This window comes from Chelonoidis abingdonii, chromosome 8 (genome assembly GCF_003597395.2).
Source record: "Chelonoidis abingdonii isolate Lonesome George chromosome 8, CheloAbing_2.0, whole genome shotgun sequence".
In the NCBI taxonomy this organism is placed as follows: domain Eukaryota; kingdom Metazoa; phylum Chordata; order Testudines; family Testudinidae; genus Chelonoidis; species Chelonoidis abingdonii.
In genome coordinates, this window is record NC_133776.1 from 29,246,667 (window position 1) to 29,271,955 (window position 25,289).

At 41.5% G+C, this 25,289-nt stretch overlaps 1 protein-coding gene and 1 long non-coding RNA gene across 4 annotated transcripts in view; one reads left to right on the forward strand and one right to left on the reverse strand.

Moving 5' to 3' along the window:
• Positions 1–19,305, reverse strand: part of HPS3 (HPS3 biogenesis of lysosomal organelles complex 2 subunit 1) — a 33,837-nt gene extending 14,532 nt beyond the window's left edge. The window contains exons 1-11 of one of the 3 annotated variants that reach the window (XM_032806247.2): positions 18,950–19,305; positions 17,051–17,545; positions 15,103–15,289; positions 8,122–8,210; positions 7,426–7,618; positions 7,104–7,185; positions 3,786–3,940; positions 2,293–2,401; positions 1,886–2,067; positions 1,385–1,565; positions 491–721 (exon numbers count right to left, since the gene is read on the reverse strand). In XM_032806247.2, the coding sequence (XP_032662138.1) occupies positions 491–721; positions 1,385–1,565; positions 1,886–2,067; positions 2,293–2,401; positions 3,786–3,940; positions 7,104–7,185; positions 7,426–7,618; positions 8,122–8,210; positions 15,103–15,289; positions 17,051–17,545; positions 18,950–19,172 (2,127 nt within the window). In that variant the 5' untranslated portion in view covers positions 19,173–19,305. The other 2 variants (XM_032806246.2, XM_032806248.2) reach the window with 2 other exon arrangements.
• Positions 19,306–19,331: 26 nt separating this feature from the next.
• LOC142047191 (uncharacterized) lies at positions 19,332–21,877 on the forward strand. Its single transcript, XR_012656368.1, has 2 exons — positions 19,332–19,420; positions 21,383–21,877. It is a non-coding gene; the product is annotated as an uncharacterized LOC142047191 (long non-coding RNA).
• The last annotated feature ends 3,412 nt before the right edge of the window (positions 21,878–25,289 follow it).

The following is a 25,289-nucleotide window of genomic DNA, read 5'->3' on the forward strand; positions in this document are numbered from 1 at the left end:
CATGGCATGGACATCCTGCCATAGCTCTTCACACACGAACACCAAGGACTTTCGGTGTGCAAGCCAAGGATCAGGTGGGACAATGCAACCTATGCTCTAGCGGGGAAACTGTGTGTGTGGGGTGGGGGAGGAGGGGGACACTGCAAGGGCTGCAGAGGCTACTATGCTCCAAATAATATTTAATTTATTTACTGTATTTTGATTTAAAACATTTTAATTTTAATAATATTTAATATTAAAGCAATAGTTTAACGATATGCCCATGCGTATATTAATGGGAATTCAAGCTTCCCTGGAGCACAACCTAAACAAACTCAACACATACCCCTTAGCCCACCTCCTCCCAGATGCCCAATAAAGACCATTAAGTGTGTGGGGAAAGAGCAGGACTTCCCCCTGCCATGAGACATAAACCCAATTCAATTGGTTTGGGTTTAACAGAGAATCTGGTACTAAATGGGAAGGTGATTACATGGGCAGCATTCTGTACCTCTGTATAACAGTCCATCTCATTTTTATATGCCTCTAAGTCTCCCATTTTCAGAGCCATGGCAGCTTTGGTTAGAGTCAATACAACTGACGGCACAATCAGTTCCACTTTCTGCAAAAGCTTCATTGCCATCGAGGGACAAACATTCTTCATGCACGGACTGCAGAGCACATGGGGCAGCTGGTTTGGTTCAGCAAGATGGAATATTTGGAGCACTTTGGCTGCTGATTCCTATTAAAATAAAAGCCATTTAACATAAGCTTAGCCTCCTGAATATACACTGGAATGAATAAATAAAATCAAACTACTGGTGTGTACAAATGATACAGACTTGCTTTCAAACACAGTTGGTAAGCCACAGCGCTAGGGGCAAAGGAACGCTACCTGACAGCATGTCGGCAGAGACATTCTGTCAACTCAACCAAAATTCCTCTGAAGGGCTGGGAGAGCAGGCATGGAGTTTCAGCACCCTTTAAAGGTGGCATTTGAAGATGTGGCTTAGGCTCAGTTCATTACATTGATAGGGGTAGCAAAAAAAGTTTGGACGGAGACTTTCCTAGCATGTTAGTATCCCCAGACTTGGCTGGAACCCTGTCTCTGGAAAACATTTATGCATCATGACAACAAAAAAAACACAATACATTCTTCTGAGGAGAGTCCTGAACAGGAAATACCATTGGTAATCTCTGTGTTTATAGAAATTACATCTTGTTTATATTTTGTCAGAAAAACTAGGATGGGCCCCCTTGTGCCTCTCACATGCAAAGGAGAATAATCCTGAGCCAACAGATATGGAGATTTCAAAATTTAAGCAATGCTTCCTTTATAAAAGTGTCCCAAGTTCCTCAGGATAGGAAATAAGCAGTAGATTAAAGAGAAAGTTCCTATTCTTACTTTGCTTAACTCTTCATTTAAATCTTCATAAAGAGAATGATTTAAGTAAAAGATAAATCCTTTTTCATATTTCTGTGTTCCACCCTCTACCACCGAGTCTATTCTCTTCAAAACTTCAGTTATGGATAAGCCAGACATCTTGTAGTAAGGCAGGGCAAGATGGGAATCCTTTGTGTTAAACCTGAAAGCAATGGGGGAAAAAAGAATTGCGGACCTTTGCAGCAATAATCTTACAGAAAAAAAAAAGATTTCACTCTGATCCATAAAGTGTTTGAGACAGGAGACATTTCAGCATTTACATTTCTACTCCATACTTAAGCCAAGACTACAAGTCTAATGAATGAGAAACCAAACAGATAAAAATCTTTACAGTCAGCTCAGAGACTGTATATACAATACGAGTGTAAAATGGTGATGAGAACAAGTGATCCCAACATTCTTAAAATTGACCTAGGATGGCACCCTGGGAAACCCAAAATTAATACCTTTCAAAGTACAAACCTGCTGTAACAGTCTCCTAGGTGAGCACAACTTTCTCTGAATGCTGCCAGGAGCTTCTCTTTCTCTTCTGATTCCATCAGACTGGGATCCATTAGAGCTGCTCTGACCAACAAGTGAGCCTCACTTAGAAGATGGATGCAACTCTCCGTTCTTACATTTTCATATGTCTTACTGTAGTCTACCTAGAACAAATTAAAGAAATACTTAGGTCTTTAGCCCACAAGGCAAAATGTTTATAAACAGTTTTAAAGTTGGCAGAAACAACAATTTTAAATCTTGACTGATTACATACTACAGTATATGCATGAATACATGATAGGCTATCTTGAGCAATGAAGTATCTCAGATATCAAATCCACAACATGATGCTTTTATCAACAATAATCAAAACAGGAATCGAGGAATACCATTTCTTTGTAAAGCTGGATGGTTGAAATAGTATTCACAATATATAAATTCCAGCCAGGTTCTGACTCAAGTGGAGTCTTGAGTTTGACACTGTCAGCCTTTCTGGAACTGAAATGAGAGAAGTAAAAGAATGGAGCCATTGCTGTTCAAATAAAAATTATGTGACTGAACACAAAAGCTTTATATCACTGACTTACTAAACTGGTATCTGCATGAAGCAAACAGAATCAGGAACAACTCACACACATGTGCATAGATATCTTTTAGATCTTGTCTACATCTGAAAGTTAATTTGGATAAAGGTAGAGAGTTCAATTGCTATCCCTAAATAACTCCCTGTGTAGACAAGACCATAGGCTATAAGGTCTTGTGGGCAGGAACTGCTGGACAGATCCTTAGCTGTACAATTTACATCACTGACTTCAATGGAGCTAAAGATTTATACCAGCTGAGGATCTGTATCTGATTTTACATGCATCTCACACAGCATTCAGCACACTTCTACCACTTCAGGGGTCACTATAAGACAGTGGGTCAAAAAACAAAAAAAAATTGAAAATTATTTTTTTCATCTCAGGTATTGGCAAGGTCCCTAACATTTTGAAGTTCTAGTATTCTGGGAGGTCACTACTTAGTTCACTATTCTTGGATAGTTGTACTTATGCCATATTCTTATGTGATATGATGTGAAGTAATTTAGATACCTTTCTTTTCAACTGAATATAGCTGCTGAAATACAGTTACATGTTTGAATCAACTGGATTCATAAAGGTGTTGTTCAGATAGCTGTGGCAGAGAACTCTATTAAAAGCCCCTGCGATATAGAGCGTCATGCATCATATTCAGCTTTCGGTTGGAACTTTGCAGCCCTAATGACTTCATACGTGCAACAGAGCATATTTTGGCCCAAAGACTGCTGCTATTTTTGTTATACCTCACTACAATGATTCATTAGACTTTGTTCTCTGGGACAGATGTACACTGTCCTCCTCAGAATACACCCCCGCCTTTGGCAATGTATGCCCCAAAAATCCCCACAAGAGAATGTATAAGAACTACACCTTGTTCTGTGCTGTGATACATCTATTTCGGAATTCTAGAATTTATCATGCAGAAACACAAATCTATCTATAATGTGTATTTAACGTAAAAGACAGTAGGGATAAAAGCATATTTATTTCTAATAACGTAACACACTGCCTCTTTGGAGGGTACCAATTTTTCAGCATCTTGAGTAATTTATACGCTAAATTACAGACATTTATAAGCCTTCCTCTACCCTTCCCACAATTTTACAAGACAATCCTTTGGAATAAGGACCATTTCATTTGGTGTGCAAAGGCTCAATAAAAATTCATAATCTTGATTACTATTCTCATCCCGAGACTAATTATATTTCCAACAGATACTGCCCTTTCATATACACTCCTTCAACCCTAACAAGCCAAAATTGCCTCTTCCATGAAATTGAACACTGAAATATAGTACTTACAGGACCCTTCTTGGAGGCTTTCTTCTTTCAGTAATATCCTCACTATCTGCCTTAGTCAGAAGTATTACATGGTTGTTGAAGTGACAAATAGCTTTCAGCCCTATAAAAAGCTGCATTCTTAATGTACAGACATCTAGAGACACAGGTGGGCAAGCCTGTAACGAAAAGGATTACTTTAGGGTTAAAGAACTATAATTAACAAGATAGAAACAAAAAAATCTGAATTCATAAATAGGGTTACATTTTAAACTATTTAAAATTACATACAAAAAAACTACATTAAAAGAACATTATTGTTACAAAACCAAGAACTCAAAAATTAAGAAATGCCAGAATTACAGTTTCCCATAGAGTGAGGGTTGTAAAGACAAACAAACCAAACCTTTTTTAAAAACATTGGGAAAACATGTATTTCCCTAACATTATTCTTGGAAGTGGCTGAACAAGTTTAGCTGAAGCTTCCCCAAAAAATTCAGCCTGAAGCACTCCACATATAACTTTGCCAAACTTAAGCCATTCAGGCAGCAATTTTCTAAGGAACTGAAAACAGCAGGGTGGATAAAAGATTAATATATGACTTTATTCAGGTTTATTTTAAAATAATAAACCTCTTTAAAAACATTTGAAATTTAGGACAACCTATGTCAATGACTAAACTCACTATAAAACTATTTATCATTCAAATTAAAAAAATTTGTATCAATGAGACCTCAATTTTTTTAATGAGTTCAAGAGTGCTGCTTTTTAAATCATATATAGAATCAGGGGAAGACATCTAACTTTGAAGTCAACTTAAGTTTCAAGAATATGTCACAATGTCATGTACTGCAGAAAGTATCTATGTTATTTTTGGTCTTTACAATGGAGTAAACATTGGTATTTAAATTTTCCAAATAAATATTTTCAGTTTTTGTTGTGAGGAAAGATTTTGATTTTAATTATTTTTGTTTATTGTATTTTCAGTTTATCTAGCAGAGAGAATATTTCCTTCATTTAGACTAGTTGAAAAAGCAAGAAAGGTTGCTTTCTTCTTCCAGTTTGAATAAAATCCGTGAGGAAGAGGGGCAGATCTACTAAGTCTTAGAATTTGAACGACAGGAGGCTAGATTTTCAGAGATATCTAGGCACCTGGTGGTATTTTCAAAACGGACTAAGCAGGTTAGGCACCTAAATTACACTGCTTTCAATGACAGTTAGGTGTGTAATCTGCTTAGGCACTTTTGAAAAACACTACTATGTTCCCAATATAGCTTTGAAAATCTGACCCATGGCAATCAGAAACAAACAGTCCATTAACTAATTATGAAGGAACTTATTAACTGTTTACTAAATTAGTTTTTTAAATGCAAAAACCATTTTTTGATAAGCATACTTTTTCTTCAGAAAAGAACAGGAGTACTTGTGGCACCTTAGAGAATAACAAATTATTTGAGCATAAGCTTTCGTGGGCTACAGCCCACTTCATCAGATGCATAGAATGGAACATATAGTAAGATATATATACATACAGGGAATATGAAAAAGTGGAAGTAGCCATACCAACTGTAAGAGGCTAATTAATTTAGATGAGCTAGTGTCAGCAGGCAGAAAAAAAAATTTTTTTGTACTGATAATTAAGATGGCCCATTTTAGACAGTTGACAAGAAGGTGTGCGTACCCTGAACATTTAAAGTAGCTTGATATAACCAGTACATTTTAAAATGCTGGTTTTGTGAAACTTCAATCCAATTTTAATTCCTATCCAATTGTAGTTTGACAAGTCCCAAAGAGGGAAATCATCATTTAGTAAATAAGTCCATCATTCACTATAACATCATAAAAATGCAAAAATTAAGATTTAACATGCATTTATTCAGCTATATAACTGCTTAAAGAAATGTGTATGGATACAGTGCATCTGATTGGTTAGTAAAAAGTACCAAATTTAGTGTAAAGGCTACATTAGCTGCAAATCAACATGCTTTAATGATTGTACCCATCAATGAGAACAAATGAAAAACAAGGTTAAAACTGATTATTTAAATCAGTTTCCTGTTTGCTGAATTAAATTGTGATTAAAATCAGGGATTTAAAAAAAATCAAAAAACAACAACACACAAACAATCCACCCTGAACAACAGGGTTTTATAACAGAAAGTGTCAGGCAACCTTAACTACAGGAATCCCAACATGAGACGCCTATAGTATATAAACTAACAAAAACATTTACATTAACACACAATATTCTGTAATAGAAAACTTAATTCCTGATTTGCTCAACTCTTAAACTGGTTTCTACCTCTATCATTTAAGCACTATTCTATCCTATATATTGGGCCTAAGGCAAAATGAGTCAGAGTGAACAGCATTTTGGATGAACAGTTTCAGGAGAATGAGAAGATGGTGTGTTCCCAAAGGATTAAAACAGGCAAAAAGTGAATCTACTTAGTCAAGCAACTATACCTGGTTATATTGACTATCAATCAAGTAGATTATGTGCTTCTTGGAGAAATCGCCAAGATTTCTCCGAGGTTATTTTAGTCACACACACTCTCAGTTCAGACTCGTATACACCATTTATATGAAAGTCACTCTCATACTGAAAAACACCATCCATTTCATGGTAGAGTGCCTGTTCATAGCTCTACAACTTCCCTCTCTCAGCAATTCCATGCCAACCAATATATTTTAAAAGCATATAGGAAAAAATATGCTTAAAACATGCTTCAACCTGTCTGCCCTTATAATAAATATATAGATATTAATTCAGTCCTGCATAATTCAACACTTTAATACTGAAACAGTCTGAAGAATGGGAAGTCTAAGCCTCTAATGGATTGAAAACCTTACTTGCCAAGACTCATACTCAGAGGCCTATGTTTCTCCTACAACAGCTGAGAAGAGAGGGCTTCCAGGTATATTTGCTACATCACTTTAGGCTTCAGAAATGTAATCAGCTGTCACAAGGTGAGCTTTGAACCTGAATTCAGGTCTTGGCAGGAAAGTGGGCAGTCAGATTCCATTATTATTAGTTATTAGTTAAAAGTTACAAAAATAAATTCACATAAATATTCTGTTAATGATTTAGGATTTTAAGGAGCAATAGTATATTCTGTTTCAGCTACAACTTCCACACCTGGTAGAACAGAGGATTGTACCACTGTGAAATATTAAAGTCAAATCATTAATGCTTTCTTGTGTTACTAAGTTCTATAGGCTGAAGCAATTAAGTAAGATGTAAAGAGAAGGCATACAGCAGTATGAGGAAGATAAATGCCCTGTGGTACCCACATTTGTTTTTTAAGTTTTGCATCTGTCATGAGACTATTAGGAGCGCACCTTCATGGTTGTATCAATGTATGGGTCCTCCTCACGAGCTGCTGCTGCACTGCATCGTACTGTGAAACACTGCAAGCTGTTACTAAGGCAGAGAAATGACAATATTGATTAAAAAGAAGATTTGGTTGCTTAGTTATTGCCAGAGTACACATGTATTCAAAATTTTCCCTTGTGCGGATTGAGCCATAGAGAGGAAGCAGAAGCACTGTCATACAAGCAAACCTAGCAAGTTGCATTGAAAGGTGTGAAGAAGACTTAACTTAGGGAGATGATGAAAAGCACAGATCAGTGAACACAAGAATCAAAAGTTATAACATAGTACCTTGTAATAACATGTAGGAATTGTGGGGTAAGAACTGCCTGCAGAGATTTTTCCGAGTACTGGTAGGTAGAAAGCAGCTCTACTAAGCTCCCAACGGTATAGAGATACCCAACATGCGGCAAGGAGAAAAAACAGAAGACACTCAGCAATTCTTTCTTGGCTGCAGTTTTTCCATTGACTGACATGGAACTTTCTGTACATAACAATAAAAGAAAGTGATTGCTAATATTTGATTTATCATGTACTTTACATTCCTATCTAGCGGGATTTGGAATGTTTACTCCATTCCAACTATACAAATGAAGTTTCTACTGTTGGTTATAGGTAGCCTAGCATCTTATGATAACATTAACAGTAATTTAAACAACCTTTATGAGCAATGCTCTTGTGCCATAAAATGTCAGCTTACCACACAGAAAGATTAAGTTTAAGTCAATGTTTTACTAATACTCTACAGATTAAGTTCTGCATAAACTTTGTGAGGACAACATTAAAGAAAGTGTGGGGCTCTAGTTTTGTTATTGGAAGCTCAGCACAAGTCATTGAAAAAGAGGAAATCCTTTTTTCATGAAAGTGTGTAACTGCTAAAATAGAAAGTGTATGAGCAGGAGAATATTAAGCACGTTTTCTCCTAGACCTTCTGTGGCAAAAAAAAAAAAAAAAAATCACGCAGTCTGTGTATATGCAGATATTTACCTGTCTGATAAATAGGCAGTAGCTGAAGAGAGTGCAACGTGGTCTCTTCAACAGAGAAGACGAAAGATGACAGATCTGGAGTAAAGCGTCTAGAGAAAAAACATAGGAAATCAATGAGAAACCACAACAAGACATTTAACTAGGACAAGTAAGCAGCAATAACTGTAGAAAATATAGCTGTTGTTTTAAGACATCATTACTTATTAAAAAAAGACGGTTACCTTTTTGTAAGGGTTGTTCTTCAAGACGTGTTGCTCATAACTATTCCAGTTAGGTTTGTGCGTGCGCGCTGTGTGCACGGCTGTCGGAAACCTTTCCCTAGCAGCTACCCGTTGGGCCAGCTGTGGAGCCCCCTGGAGTGGCATGTATGGCACTCTATATATGACCCTGCTGAACCAACCCCGCCTTCAGTTCCTTCTTGCCGGCTAGACTAACAGAGGGGAAGGTGGGGAGAAATGCAATAGATATGAGCAACACATCTCGAAGAACAACAGTTACAAAAAGGTGAGTAATGTCTTTTCTTCTTCGAGCGCTTGCTCATATCATTTCCAGATAGGTGACTCCCAAGCCTTACTTCGGAGGTGGGGTTGGAGTCAAGGTATTGAAGACTGAAGAATCGCCCTGCCGAAGGCCGCATCATCACATGTAGTGCGATGTGAAAATGTGCACTGAAGCCCATGTGGCAGCCCTGCAGATTTCCTGGAGAGGTACATGCACCAAGAAGGCTGCAGAAGAGGTTTGCACTCTCGAGGAGGAACACATGGCACACGAGGCAGACAGCCCTGAGTTCTTTGATACTGATATGCAGGGGGCCAGTTCTTCTACTTGCCATAAATCCTGAGTTGTCAGGCTCTCAATATGTGCTCCCCAGCCCAACATGGATGCGTCCGTTACCAGGGTCAGAGTGGGTTGGGGAGGGTGAAACGGGACTCCGATGCCCACCATGTGGAGGTCCAGCCACCAACACAGGGAATCGAGGGTACGCCTTAGAACGGTGAGCACCATGTCTAGACTGTCGTGGCCCAGGTGATATACAGATGCCAACCACACTGTACGGGCCTGAGCCTCAACCTGGCATGTTGTACCACGTAAGTGGAGGACACCATGTGACCCAGCAACTTGAGATATTGCATCGCTGTGGTAGTGGGAAAACTGCACAGACCAGCAATTATGTGTGCAATGGCTAGACGTCGGGCCTCTGGGAGGAATGCTCTTGCTTGATTTGCATCCAGGACTACCCCAATAAACCCTATTGTTCGGGATGGGGTGAGAACAGACTTGTTGACGTTCAAAATTATGCCCAAGCGGTCGAATGTCTCTGTTCATTCGCACCTGAGAATCTACCTGCTGGCGAGATTGGCAGCGTATTAGCCAGTCGTCCAAGTACAGGTAGACATGTATGTGATGGTGGCAAAGAAAAGTTGCCACAACTGCCATGCATTTGGTGAAGATGCGGGGCGCTGTGAACTGATCGTGGTGCTACAGAAAGCGTCTGTGAGACGCGGTGATTGAACTGTGAAAGCAAGCGTCCTTCATATCGAGGGCAGCATAACAGTCTCCCGGGTCCAGGGAGGGAATGATCGTGCTCAGGGAGACCACCCGGAACTTCAGATTGATGATATATGTGTTGAGCTCCCTGAGGTCCAGATTAGAAACCCTTGCCTCTGAGCTCTTGAGGCACCTCCTCAGTGGCTCCTAAAGCGAGGGACTGTACCTCCTGAATAAGGAGTTGCTCTTGAGAGGGGTCTCTTAAGAGGGACGGGCAAGGGTTGTGGAAGGGCAGGGTGGAACAGAAGTGGATAGAATATCACACCTCTACCATAAGGGGGATCCATCCATCTGATGTAATAAGGGACCATGCACGGTAGAAGCAGGATAGACAGTTCAGAAAGGGAGGAGAGCTGACCAGGTTGCGGACTGGTAATCTGTCCTCATGCGCATCTTCAAAAGGTGCGCGTAGGGCCAGAGGGGGCTTGGACTGTCCCTGGTCCTGACCTAGGGGACGGCGTGATGGCCTGTGCCAAGAGTATCTGCTCCTCCTACAGGCAAAATCCTGCCTGGGTCTAGCATGGAAGGAACGCTGTTGGATGGGCTCTGGCTTAAATGGCTTTCTCTGAGTTGCCAGGGTATGCATACCTAAAGATTTAATGGTGTTGCACAAACCTTTCAGGGTATGCAGTCTTGAGTTGGTCTGTTCGGCGAACAGGCCTTGGCCATCAAATCTTGTGAAGGGCAGAGACCAGACTCCATGGGCATAGGCTTGCCGCAGGAGGTGCAGGGTTTTGAAGCCCTGGGACAGCATGCCCAGGAGGCCCATGGGGCACTCATTGAAGGAGAAGAACCCCTCCTATATAATGACTAACAATTAACTAACAATGGCAACTATATACAGAGCTGGGAAGATAGCTAGGGAGTAGTGTAGCACTTGATAACAAGAGACCACTGTTCCAACAATCATTACGGGCAGTAAGAAGGAATTGAAGGGGGGGTTGGACCGGCAGGGTCATATATAGAGCACCATATCGGCACCACTCAGGGCTCCACAGCCAGCCCGGCGGGTAGCTGCTAGGGAAAAGTTTCCGACAGCCGACACAGTGCGCGCACACACACAACTGGAACTGATATGAGCGAGCACTCATAGAAGAACACTATGTTCTTAAAAGTCCAACTAATAACATTTTTAATACAGCTAAGTGTGATGGGGTGTTTCCCCACACAGGTGGTGAAATGGTCGATTGGGGCCTGCGAGCCCATTTAACACATCTGATTGTACTTGGAGGTTAGGTCAGGTGCAGTCAAAGAGGAGTCCCAGAGGAGCTGGGTGGTTTCTATAAAGGGAGGATGCTCAGAATAGAAGGTGTATCAGAGTACTAGAGAGTAGAGGAGCTGCAGAAGGGAGTTTACATACCAGCCCTGATGGGAGAGGACAGCAGGAGTAAAAGAGTCTTGAAGTGGGCCTGAGAGAAGGCCAACTCTAGAGTGGAGTGGAGTTCAGGATCCAGACTAGGGGCAAGACTTCAGGAAGATAGTCCCTGAGAGTCAGCATTCTGCAAAAGAATGAAGAGGTAGGGATGAGCCAGGTTGGATTAAAAGTCCAAGCCTGGGAAACAGGCAGGAGTTTCTTTCCATGTCTTCTGTTTTGAGTTTGTGCAACCCTGGGAGCCACTCAGTGCCAACTCACAGAGGGCTCACCATACTGTGAGCCATATCAGGCCTGACACTCTGCTACCCATACCACATTGTTGTCATGTGTCTAAAAGGGATCATGTAAGGAATCATATGTAAACTGGTGACACGCTGCTCCCTAAAAATAAATAATAATTTAAAAAAAATCACTGCATGTTGTGTACAGTTGTGTGTGTGCACCCTGGAAATATGTTTTTAAAATGTGTCTGAGAGGCAGTGCATACACCAAACCAGACAAAGGCTAGGCAAAGAAATGTGGATTGCCTGTCTGACTGGTTTCAAAGTAGCAGCCGTGTTAGTCTGTATCTGCAAAAAGAACTGTATTCCTGTCTGACTGGCTTTACTACAGGTAATGGACAATGAAGAACCCCTGCTTTACAAACAGAAGGTAAACAAAGCTAATGAGCAGAGGAGACAACTTAGTGAGCTTAGCAGGGAACAGAGTCTACGGCCAGGTCTACACTGCGACTTTAAATCGGTTTAATGACCGATATACCGATTTAACGCTGTATCCGTTCACACGACGTCGTCATTAATATCGAGTTAAACGGCTCCTTAAATCGATTTCGGAACTCCTCCCAAACGAGAGGAGTAGCGCTAAATTCGATAGTGATAACTCGGATTAGGGTTCATGTGGACGGGAAATCGACGTTATTGGCCTCCGGGCGCATCCCAGAGTGCAGCACTGACCGCTCTGGACAGCAATCTGAACTCGGATGCAGCGGGCAGGAAACAGGAAAAGCCCCGCGAACTTTTGAATTACATTTCCTGCTTGCCCAGCGTGGAGCTCTGATCAGCATGGCTGGCGATGCAGTTTTGAAATCGAAAAAGAGCTCCAGCATAGACCGTACGGGAGATACTAGTTCTGATCGCTGTATGGGGAGACAAATCTGTTGTATCCAGCTCCGTTACAGAACACAAAATGCCAAAGCGTTTGAATAAAAAACTCCAGGATACACAGCCGTGTGTGACAAGCGTAACGGGAAGCCAGAGACTCAAATGGACGCTCATGAAGGGAGGGAGGGGGTACTGAGGACTCCAGCTATCCCACAGTTCACAGCAGTCTCTGAAATTATTTGCATTCTTGGCTGAGCTCCCAATGTCTGTAGGTTCAAACACAGTGTCTGGCGTGGTTCAGGGAACAGCTCCTCAGTTTATTCCCCCACCACCACGTGAAAAAAAAAAAGGGAAAGATTGCTGTGCTATGGCGTTTGCTCAATGCACTCCGCGAAAAAGGCGCCAAAGGGTTGTCTGCTGCCTTCACAAAGGAGGGGTAGGCTGTACCCAGCACCACCCGGGCAGTGTTTCTGCCCCATCAGCACTGTGCTCTCAACACGGAAGTGGGAACTATGGGATAGCTGAGGAACAGCTACCCACAGTGCACTGCTCCTGAAATCGATGGTAGCTTTGGACCATGGACGCAAACAATCGATTTCGGGATCCCAGTGTGGACGCGCTAAACCGATTTTATTAGATCTGTTTTGTAATATCGGTTTAAGCTAATTCGAAATAATCGTGCAGTGTAGACGTACCCTACAACCCAGGACGCCTTCATGGCTCTTAAGGCAGAGACAGTGGACTTTGGGTAATATAAAGGGAGCAAGAGACATTTAATTTTCCATCACTTAGGAGACAGAGGAAACTGCATCCTCTGATTCTGTGGAAGTTGGATCCTCTTAGCCTTAGTCACTGATAGCTGCCCACTGTTGTAGGCAAATACATAACTGCCAGAATTAAGTTTTAGTCACTAGAAAACGTTTTTCTTTTGTTTGCAACCATATCTGTCTTTTTCTCTTACTTAGTATCACTCAAACCTCTGTTCTTATTAATAAACTTATTCTTGTTTTATTAGAAAACCATCTCAAGGACGTGTATTAAAGTGAAGTGTGTCTTCAGCTAACCTAGCTGCCTGGTGTGTACACTGTCTCTTTGGAGACAGCAAACTCAATAATTTCTATGTCACAGTGACAGGGACTGTGACACTGCAGAGAGACGCCTCTGGGGGAACACGGGAACTGGGGTTCACTGTATGTTACCTGTACAGCAGGTAGACTGATCGAGTCTTGAAAGGCAGATAAGCTGCTATGTCAGGGAGCTGACACGCAGCTTAGCAGCAGCAAAAGTCTAACCTGCTGAGGCAGATGGGTAGCACGGTGGCTTACAGTTCTGAGTGTCTTCAGCAGAACACCTCAGTTTGGTAAAGATTCCAAGGAGAAGCCCCGGAGCCATTGCTCTGACAGAAAAGTGGAATGCAAGAGAAGCCCGAAGGGGAAGAAGATGTTGTGTTGTTAACTGGTGTCAGGTGGGATACTGTCCATTTGGGACGTTGATATCCAAGGAGGGAGTACACTTTAAAGCAGGGGTTCTCCAACTGGGGGTTGGGATCCTTCAGAGGGTCACGAGGTTATTACATGGGGGAGTTGCAAGCTGTCAACCTCGACCCCAAACCCTGCTTTGCCTCCAGCATTTATAATGGTGTTAAATATATAAAAAAGTGTTTTTAATTTACCGGGGGAGGGGGGGTCGGGTCACACTCAGAGACTTGCTATGTGACAGGGGTCACCAGTACAAAAGTTTGAGAACCACTGCTTTAAAGTGACCTGGATGGAGGGCTATTTTGAGAAAAGAGACCACTCCAGGGCCTTAGCAGCTGTCAGCAGGGGAGACACAGTGATGGCAAGTGTATGGCACACACAGATTCCACTGCTATATGCACAGCAGCCTCAAGAGAACTCTAAACAGGATCCTTTCTATCTGCTTGTTTACAGCAAAACCTCTGGGTACCACAGATGGGAAATAAGTAAACAAGACAGACATAGCAATGGATTTTCACCCTGTTCTAACTAGACTAGTCCCGTTTTCTTTATTCATCTGAACTACAGCCAGTACTTTCCATCTCAGATTCTAGTCTTTTCTTTCCCCCCCATCCAGCTTCCCAATCATTTTCTTCAACGTCTTACTTTGGAATTTACTGTTGAGCAGGAACGCTTGTCATAATTCAGCTTGCCCAAACGTTTGAATGGCTTTGATAGCTAATAAAATGAAATATTAGCCCTTTTACTTAGTGCTTTTCATCCCATGAGTTCAGAACATTCTGCAGGGTTAATTGTCTCTTTTTTTCTGGCTGGAAACGGAGAGGGACTGAATGTCAGAGGGACTGAGCACCTCCAAATCCAGCTGAAGTTGATGAAAGCTGAAGATAGTCAACACCTTTCAAAGTCAGGACCCAAGTGTCTTGAATGAGGTCACACAGCAAGTCAACAGCAGAAACTAGTGCGCTGTTGATTGGAATATGCAGCCTCAACCAATAAAGGGCCAAAACCAGAGTAAGGCTCCAACACTGTGGACAAAATGCAATTCTAGGATCAGTGAGACAGTGCAGAAACAATGCAGGGAGGGACTCAGTATCCTTCTCCATAACACAAGAGAAGCTGCTGTGGAAGTTCTCTCTGTACATTTCCCACAGAGACGGGACGGGAAGTTTGAAACGGCCAGAAGATTTATATACACAGTAATTCCATTGGGCCACCTTCCCTGCAGAAACTGACTACAGGCTAGCTAGGTGAATTTGAAAACCCCGAGGAATGGAACAGGGATGGGTTTGAGGATACCTTCCCTCAGTGTTTCAGAGCAATTTCCTTAAACCTAAACCCACTTACTCAGGCTTTGCTCAATTTATAAGGATTCTGCCCTACAGGAAGTGAACTATGGCTTATTTCATGCCCCCCAAAGGCAAAATATCAACACGGTATAGGCACTCAGATGCCATATAGTGTCAGGTGCAATTTTTATTACCTGTATAGGAGGTACCGCACTTGGAAATATTCTGTGTCTTCCTTAGCTAACCCTGTTGATTCCAGTGTTACCAGTATTCCGCATAGTCTGCTTTCCTCCCCACGTAGTTCCATAGGCTTCTGACAGATGACAAAGTCATCTGATTCAAGCTGGGAAGAAAAGGCTGAGGGAACTTCATCTTTTACACCTTAAACAATTAAAATATTGCATCAGTTTTCCAAACCAGCGCCATGCAAATCTTAACAACAGAAGAATAAAATGAGAGAGTGTTCAGTTAAATACTTCAAGGGAAAAGATGTCATTCGTATCAGCCTCAAACTGTAGGGATTTGGATTTGGTAATAAAATGGTTGGTTCTTTTCAATCTTTAAAATGTTAGAGAAGATACAAGTACAGAGTAATGACAGAGAACAACTATATTTCCCAATATAGAGAAAGTGCAATGTGATTTTTGGAGAAATTAGCAGATTTTTTTATATAAACATTGTGTGGAAACTGAGAAGTGTGTCTGCCCTAACAGAAATAACACTTAGCTGAGAGAAGCAGCTAGAATAGAGTGCTGAATGCAGTCTCAGCATGCCTAAGCAGCAGTTCTGCAGAAAAGGACCTAAGGATTACAGTGGGCGAGAAGCAGGATATGAGTCAGCAGTGTGCCCTTGTTGCCAAGAAGGCCAACAGCATATTGGGCTGTATTAGTAGGAGCATTGCCAGCAGATCGAGGGTAGTAATTATTCCCCTCTATTCAACACTAGTGAGGCCACACTTGGAGTATTGCATCCAGTTTTGGCCCCCCCCACTACAGAAGGGATGTGGACAAATTGGAAAGAGCCCAGCCGAGGGCAATGAAAATGATTAGGGGTCTGGGGCACATGATTTACGAGGAGAGGTACAGGGAACTGGGCTTATTTAGTCTGCAGAAGAGAGGAGTGAGAGGGAATTTGATAGCAGTCTTCAGCTATCTGAAGGGGCATTCCAAAGAGAATGGAGCTAGTGGTGGCAGATGACAGAACTAGAAGCAATTGTCTCAAGTTGCAGTGGGGGAGGTTTAGATTGGATATATTAGGAAACACTATTTCACTAGGAGGGTGGTGAAGCACAGGAATGGGTTACCTAGGGAGGTGGTGGAATCTCCATACTTAGAGGTTTTTAAGACCCAGCTTGACAAAGTCTTGGCTGGGATGATTTAGTTGGTGTTGGTCCTGCTTTAAGCAGGGGATTGGACTAGATGACCTCCTGAGGTCTCTTCCAACCCTAATATTCTATGATCACTTTTGCCCAAAAGCTCCTAGAAAGAGGTCTGAAATTGCCAATTAATTGCAAGTAACAGAAGAACAACTACAGGCATCCATCTCGTCATCTGAGGAAGTTCAGACCCATCCTTGAAAGTTATGAGAAATTTAAATGGGAAACCTGTCAACTTGCCTTTTTGCCTCCCACACTACTGATTTTTAAAAATTCTAGTTTCTGATAGACCACCTTTTATACAATACAGACTGAATTATTTGTACTTTTAAATTCCTTTTAAAATAAAATATTTTAGGGCACCCTGTTGATGTTTATAGGGTCTTTTCAGCAATTGACTAGACAGGAAGGCATTGAAGCTGACTAAACACAAAGTGCTGACAAATATGCATCTATCAGCTCAGTCTTTTGCTTTTGCTTGATCCTGCAAGTATACATGCAAGTGGATACCTTTATGCATGGGAGTAGTCTCAATGAAGAACAGCTAAACATGCGCTCATTTGCAGGACTGGGGAATAATCATTTTGGTGTTCCGTGTAAATATAGAAGGTACACAATTTTCAGACAAATGCAATATTAAGCTGATGGTGTCACTCTAAGACGTTCTGAAAAAGTTCTTTGAGCAACCAACTTCCTTGAGCACACTTTGAAATCAATACAAGTCAATCTCCAGATTTATGAAAAGGAAAATTAAATTCCATATTTACCTTCATCTACAAGCTTTTCTGGTGCTCTGACTTTATCTGTATATAGTTCAGTATTATCTGCACCTTTATGAATGGGTTCCAGCTTCAGGATTAAAACATCCAACTCTGTTGTTAGAGCTATGTACCCGGCACAAAATGCTACTTCTGTAGGGGTGACATTATCAATGTGCAAAATTAAAGAGAGTTTAAAATCCAATACAGTCAGATCCTGATTTATGACAAGATATTTCAAGCAGAACATGACCAGTTTATTTTTGCAGCCAACAAGAAGATCTCCATTTACAGGACAACACGAAATGCACAATGGTGGGTCTGAAAGAGGCATTTCCACAATTGACATCTGAACTTTAGAAGATTCACTGTATGATTCTTCCATCTTGTGACCCACCATGCGGACACAAACTCGAGTGTTCCCTGTTGACATGCATCTCCAGTTCATATAAGCTCGTAGGAACGTGGCCTTGTTTTTCTCCTCAATTGTCACCAAGTAATCTCCTGAAAAAAGACCAACAATACTATGGTAACACTAACCCGTAGATGAGACAAAATTTATGCTGTTTGCATCCTATTGCTACTAAATTCAATGCACTTTGACTAAAAGAGTTATGGAATTAAGCAAGTTTGACATTTCAGATAGATTTTACATTCTTGTTACTAGAAATTTTCTTTAATAAAAAGGGTTAAACCCATTAAGCACAGTTAATCTTATAAACTCCTACATCATCATACAAGCAATGCAGTGATAAAGGATTCCCACTCCAATGAAATACAATTTGTTTGCCAGAGTTCTGTGCTATTTTCAGCAATACTTAATAATAAATTACAACACTTTAAATGTGAATTATCTAGGCCAGCATGCACTTGAGAAGTTTATGTAGATCTGGAGTATACTTTAGAGAGAGCGTACTAGTACATACGTTCTGAAATTATTTTAAATTACCATTGAATCTAGACCTCAGTAGGAGCACAAGGAATGTAAGATCAAGTGCTTTTATTCCCTAATCCTAGTATTACTTTTTCTCGCTAACCAAAAGTAAAGTTTCCAGAGACCTCTTTTGAAACAGAAGTCAAAACTATAATAAAATGTACTCCAAGAACAGTGTAATCAACACCTCCGTCCTTTTCCAGGCAGATCATTTTACCACTCTGTAGTTCAATCTTTAGTTTTAATCAGGGGAAAAAACTCAGCAAGGAGGAAAGAGTTTAGTCTGAAGGGGTGGAGGAAAGGAGAGGGGAAAATATCCTCTTACTAAAAATAAATTCAGCAGAAAATGCAAAAGCAGCATATGCTCTTAAAAAAAAGTCTGTTGTTTAGGTTCACACTTAACAGACAATATGTTTACCCTGAAAACAAATATTTATAAAGATCAAGGTGTTGGATGGCAACGGTGTATGTTTTAGGCTGAATGGTGAACTGCAAGTTGTTTTCCAAGGAGTCAAAAACTTGTTTGAAGTATTCCAAAAGAGGAACAAACAGAAGAAACAACGCCTGGACAAGAGCTCTGTGTAACTGGAAAGCTTGTTTCTCTCACCAACGGCAGTTGGTCCAATAAAAGATACTCGCTACCTCATACTCCTTGTCTCAAAAGAACCAAGTCACTTTCAGTGGCACAGAGCTGAGGAAGGGCTGTACTTCCCTATCGGCCCCACCAGGTTGCCACTAGCCTAGCCGTTTCCAGCACCACCCAGGATCACCCTTAGTTCTGCACGACGAAACTGCATTCACAAGACCCAGAACCTGTGACAACATCGCTTTGGGCCCATCACCTTGTGCCCCCAGCGCAGGGTCACCCCACGTTCTCGCCGCTTCCCCACAGGGCGACAGCCGGACACGATGGCTCCGTGAAGACACTGGAGTTTGGCCCACGGAACTGGTACCGCCCCAGTCCCGGCTCTTACCCGCCTCGCTGTATGCCATGTGCAGCACCCGGCCCAGCGTATTGAAACAGCCGAGCGGCTCGCAGAGCTCCTGGTCGCCAACGGCAAACGCTTCTACCTTGCAGCCGGCCGCCGCGCAGGCCACCAGCAGCGCGTCCCGGCCGCAGCAGAACAGCGCCGGCTCCTGCTTGCTGGGCACCACCTGCTGCGAGCCGAACGGGTGCAGGTTGTAGAGCTGCACCATGGTGCCCTCCTGAGCGGGGCACCGGAACCAACCCGCATTCCACGGCCCACGGCAGGCTGCAGCCCGGAGACCCCCAGACACAGACTCCTCCCACACAGCCTCAGAGAGCAGGGCGACTGCCCCTTCCGCAACAGGCACCGCCCTGTCCCGGTCAGGTGGGGAGAGGCGTCAGCACCGGCCGGTACTTCCCGAGGGGGCAGTATCTGCATTGGAGCCCAAATGAGCGCAGGCCTTGGGAGGGTGTGTATGTGCGTCCAGGTGTGCTCAGCTAGGGGGTGCACACTTTTGTGGGTGTATTAGTTACGCGTGCTCGTGTGTTAACAATGCACGTCCGTGTGAGCGTGCGCGCACAACTGTTAGTGCACGCATCGTGCGTGGATTTACATCTGCTTGTGCTAGTGTGCATATCAGAGCCCGCACTTGTCTCAACGTGCATGTCAGTGTTTGTATATCTGCGTGAGCCCCAGTATGCTTGCGCGGCTATTAGTGTCCGCATTTGTGTGGGTGTTATAGTGTGCATATCACAGCAATGGACGTATATCTCTGAGTTAGCATGTCTGTCAGTGTGTACTTATCCGTGTCTTGATAGGTACACATCTGTCTGGCACCTTGCTGAGGCAGACTTAGAGACATACTTCTGAGTGATAGGCCAAACGCTAAAGGACTTTTGATATGTCTAAGGCAGGGTTGGGACAGACACGCACCAGAGTTGGAAATTGTGTTTTTGGAGCAGAGATATTGCTGCTGAATGAAGGTGTGGAGACACAGGTCTTCAGCTAGAGTTCAGAAAGTGGAATCACATATATGAAACTTGCTGTTTCTTTTATCTTTACTGAAAGGCAAAAATACTTGTGAATAATATAGAGTAGAAATAAAGTATTCTGTATCTGCTCATTGTTCTTCCTATGATGAATTAAACACTCCAAAAGTTCAACTTTTCTTTGGCGACTCAGAGGTCTGGACAATGAGGAGCATAGGTGAGAATTTTAAAACTTAAAAGCAATGAAATGGCAAGTTTTTCAGTGCAGTCATTCTTTTCTTTGTTAGGCATGTTCTATATCTTGTGTACTCAGCAAATATATATTTACAAGTACCTCTAAAATACATATAATTTACCATTGGATGGCTTTATAATTGCTTTACTGACACCTATAGAACCTAAAACATCATATGTGCCTAGTATGTTTTCTCTCCTCTGGCTTTTAAAGCTTTTCCTTTTGTGCCAGATATCTGGTTACAGAAACAAAAGATTGGATTTTCTCCAATGCCTCAGGCATACGGAATCAGTTACAACCAAGATAGTCACTAGGATCTTCAGCTGAGAGTCATATGATTATATATCTTTGCATTCTCTATGCATCAACATGAATTGCACTTTCTCGCACATGACATTTCAAAAGTTTTCTCTAATCCGTTAACGGGATATGATCTGAAAAGCCTATTGGAACTGAATGAAGCTCCTTCACAAAAGAAACTTCAGTATAATGAAAAGATCCTGAGTTTGATTTGTCTAATGATGTATTTCCAGCCACTTTAAAAAAGAAAACAGTTAAAGGAGGCAAGGATAAATATCCAGGTTGTCAAACGATTGAAAAAACCCTCAGTCCAGAGATTAAAAAATAGTTGCTATTAATAGCAGTTTTAATCATACTCTTAATAATAGACTGCCAAATTAAATTCAGCATGGAAGCATGTCCTCTGGAATGGTGGTCGAAGCATGAAGGGGTATACGAACGTTTAGCGTATCTGGTACCTAAATACCTTGCAATGCCAGCTACAACAGTGCCATGTGAATGCCTGTTCTCACTTTCAGATGACATTGTAAATAAGCGAGCCGCATTATCTCCTGTAAATGTAAATAAACTTATTTATCTTAGTGATTGGCTGATCAAGAAGTAGGACTGACTGAATTTGTAGGTTCTAAAGTTTTGCATTGTTTTGTTTTTGAGTGGTTGTGTAAATAAAAAAAAGCAATTCATTTGTAAATTGTACTTTCACAATAAAGAGATTGCACTATAGTACTTGCATGAGGTGAGTTGAAAAATACTGTTTATCTTTATTACAGTGCAAATATTTATAATAAAAATAATATAAAGTAACACTGTACACTTTGTGTTATGTGTAGTAATTGAAATTAATATATCTGAAAATGTAAAAAAACATCCAAAATATTTATAATAAATTTAAATTGGTATTCTATTTTTTAACAGTGTGATTACTCAGTGTAGCAAGTCATGGTGTCAGATGCCATCAGGTGGTCAAGGGACATCTATTTAGAACACATCACTGGACATCGACAATACCAGGAGAGATGAGCTGAAGTGCCGTTCAGAATCGAAGTCGAGAAAATAACTGGAATACTCCTCTGATGGATTGTATCTACTGAAGGACAACCTATCCTAAATGCTGCACTCATTGCTATATTTGCTTTCCACAAGCTACTCTCTGTATAACCTATCATGAGTGTTGTATCTAAATATTTGGATGCTAATATCTAAACTGTATGGTTAAGTTTATTAACCTAAATTTAGGTTATTGCAAGTTACGTAGTATATGTATTGCATGACTTTTAAATCAAACTTTGTACTTTTAGCCAATTTAAGCACTATGCCAGATGTACAGACACTCTTTCCTTAACCTGTGTATTATATAATTTTAACATTAGCTTTAATTTAAAAGAAATTAAATTACCATGTGAAAAGTTAGTGTCTATAGCAGGGGTCGACAATCTTCAGCACGTGGCCCATCAAGGTAATCCGCTGGTGGGCCACGAGACAATTTGTTTACATTGACCATTCACAGGCATGGCCCCCGACAGCTCCAAATTGGCCATGGTTCGCCATTCCCAGAGATCCATTTGGGGAGGGAAAAGAATTATTGCCCTGAACTTGAGGCTTTAGAAATAAAACGAGAATCCTTCCATTTACTTCAATGGGCTTTACCAGAATACAGCTTAATTGCATTGAGACAACCACTCGCTCACTACTTTTATTTTTTAGGGAAAATATAATTTCCAGGAGTAAAAAGTAATATGGAATTTTAAAAACTGAGACATCTTAAACCTAGCAATCTTTCAGTGTCCTGTCATTAAAGGAAAATCATATTGATAGGGACATCTGCTGGTCAGAAAGCAGTACTCTTAAGAACATTTCCGTTGCACACTTTTGTCCTATTTTTTTCTTTTGAAAGTTGTAATCTTTGTTTGAGTAGTTCACTGGTAAATAATTTAGTAATGGCTAATTTAGTTAATAAATGTAACTTCTAGGGCTGTAAATTAATCACAGTTAACTCACACGATTAACTCAAAAAATTGTGATTAAAAAAATTAATCGCAGTTTTAATTGCACTGTTAAACAACAGAATACCAATTGAAATTTACTAAACATTTCTGATTTTTTCCTAAGTTTTCATGTATATTGTATTCAGTGTTGTAACTGAATTCAAGTGTATATTATTTTGGATTACAAATATTTGTACTGTAAAAATGATAAAAGAAATAGTATTTTTCAATTCACCTCATACAAGTACTGCATTGCAATCTCTTTTTTGTGAAAGTGCAGCTTACAAATGTAGATTTTTTTTTGTTACATAACCACTCAAAAACAAAACAATGCAAAACTTTAGAGTCTACAAGTCCACTCAGTCCTACTCCTTGTTCAGCCAATTGCTAAAACAAACAAGTTTGTTTACATTTACGGGAGATAATACTGCCCTCTTCTTATTTACAGTATCACCAGAAAATGAGGAAAGGTATTTGCATGGGGTCCTTCACTCGCTCTGGGGGCCCTGGAAAACTCTGGTAGGGCCCAGGCCCCCGGTCCTGCTTCTGCTCCAGGTCTTCGGCTGGACCCCCACCGCCGAAGACCCCAGGCCCCCTGAATCCTCTGGGCGGCCCTGGACAAAATGCAAAGAAGGTACCAGTGTGAGATTTCTAAAAATAGCTACAGCACTCGACCCAAAGTTTAAGAATCTGAAGTGCTTTCCAAAATCTGAGAGGGATGAGGTGTGGAGCATGCTTTCAGAAGTCTTAAAAGAGCAACACTCTGATGCAGAAACTACAGAATCCATACTACCAAAAAAAAATAAAATCAACCTTCTGCTGGTGGCATCTGACTCAGATAATGAAAATGAACATGCATCAGCCCGCACTGCTTTGGATTGTTATCAAGTAGAACCTGTCATTAGCATGCACACATGTCCCCTGGAATGGTGGCTGAAGCATGAAGGGACATATGAATCTTTAATGCAGGGGTGGCCAACCTGTGGCTCCGGAGCCACATGCAACTCTTCAGAAGTTAATATGTGGCTCCTTGTATAGGCACTGACTCCAGGGGTGGAGCTACAGGCGCCAACTTTCCAGTGTGCCAGGGGGTGCTCATTGCTCAAACCCTGACTGTGCCACATGCCCTGCCACTACTCCACCCCTTCCCTGAGCCTACCATGCCCTCGCTCCTACTCCCTCTCTCAGAGCCTCCTGCATGCCACAGAACAGCTGATTGGGAGGTGCAGGGAGGGGCTGCCAGTGGGCAGGAGGCGCTGGGAGCGGGGGAACTGATAGGGGGCTGCTGGCGTGTTACTGTGGCTCTTTGGCAGAGTACATTGGTAAATTCTGGCTCCTTCTCAGGCTCAGGTTCCTCCTTTAATGCATCTAGCACATAAATTTCTTCAAATGCTGACTACAACAATGTCATGTGAACACGTGCTCTCACTTTCAGATGACATTGTAAACCAGAAGCATGCAACATTATCTCCTGCAAACAAACTTGTTTGTCTGAGCGATTGGCTGAACAAGAAGTCGGACTGAGTGGACTTGTAAGCTCTAAAGTTTTACATTGTTTTATTTTTGAATGCAGGTTTTTTGTACATAATTCTACATTTGCAAGTTCAACTTTCATGATAAAGAGATTTCACTACAGTACTTGTATTAGGTGAATTGAAAAATATAATTTGTTTTTTTACAGGGCAAATACTTGTAATCAAAAATAAATATAAGTGAGCACTGTACACTTTGTATTCAATATATTTGAAATGTAGAAATAATCAAAAATATTTAAATAAATGGTATTCTATTGTTTAACAGTGCAGTTAATTGCAATTAATTTTTTAATCGCTTGAGAGGCCTAGTAAAATCATCTACAGTAACTGCAGACAATTAAAATGAAATACTTTATTGCATACCATACTATTCAGTGGTCTTTTAACCAACTATGTACATTTCTGATTCTTCTGTGAATTCCCATTACACAGGAAAAATGGGGTTTCTAAAATCCGTATCTTGCAAATTATGCCAATTTTTGCAGATCAGGGGCATGTGGGGTGCATCAGAAGATGTAATGCTCTGAAATGTGCAGACAATGCTTGTTCATCTCAATGGAGTGCCACTGTAGTTCTGATCACAGAACATCTATAGAGGCCTTTCCCAGGCTTTTGGGGAACCAACACTAGGATACACTTAACATTGTACTTATGTTCCTGAAAAATGCAACTTTAAGTGAAATGATGTTAAGCGAATCCAATTTCCCCATAAGAATGAATGTAAATGGGGGGGGGGTAGGTTCCAGGGAATTTTATTTTATTTTTTTCATACAGTACAGTACTATAATTGAGAGGTGCCCCCGCCTTATCCCACACAGGCACAGCCCACTGGCACTAGAGACAGTGAGGCAGGCAAGGAGGCTGAAGGTGCTGTAAGCTGAGAGATGTTGTGCAGCAGCAGCTTCCCCTACTCTGCAAGCAGCAGGGGTGGGAGGCTCAACCCTCAGCCTGCCCACACCCTCCCTTCCCCCACAGTGCGCAGGCTCCCCCTCCCTCCTGAATGCCACAAGCCAGCTGATTGCTGTGGGCAGGAGGGGGAAGGCGCTGATCTGTGGGGTCTGCCAGCGGGCGGGAGGCGCTGAGGTGTGTGTGTAGGGGAGGTGATAGCTGGGCTGCCAGCCGTGGACAAAGCAGGCAGCCAAACGTTATAGTGAAGCATTGCACAACATTGAATGGAGCATTTTCTGTAATTGAGCGGGCATGTAAACGTTAAGCAAGAGGACATTAAGTGGGAAGTTACTGTAGTTTATTACACAGGAGAGGGTTTATAATGGCATTGGAGTTCCAAAGTCTTTCTACTCT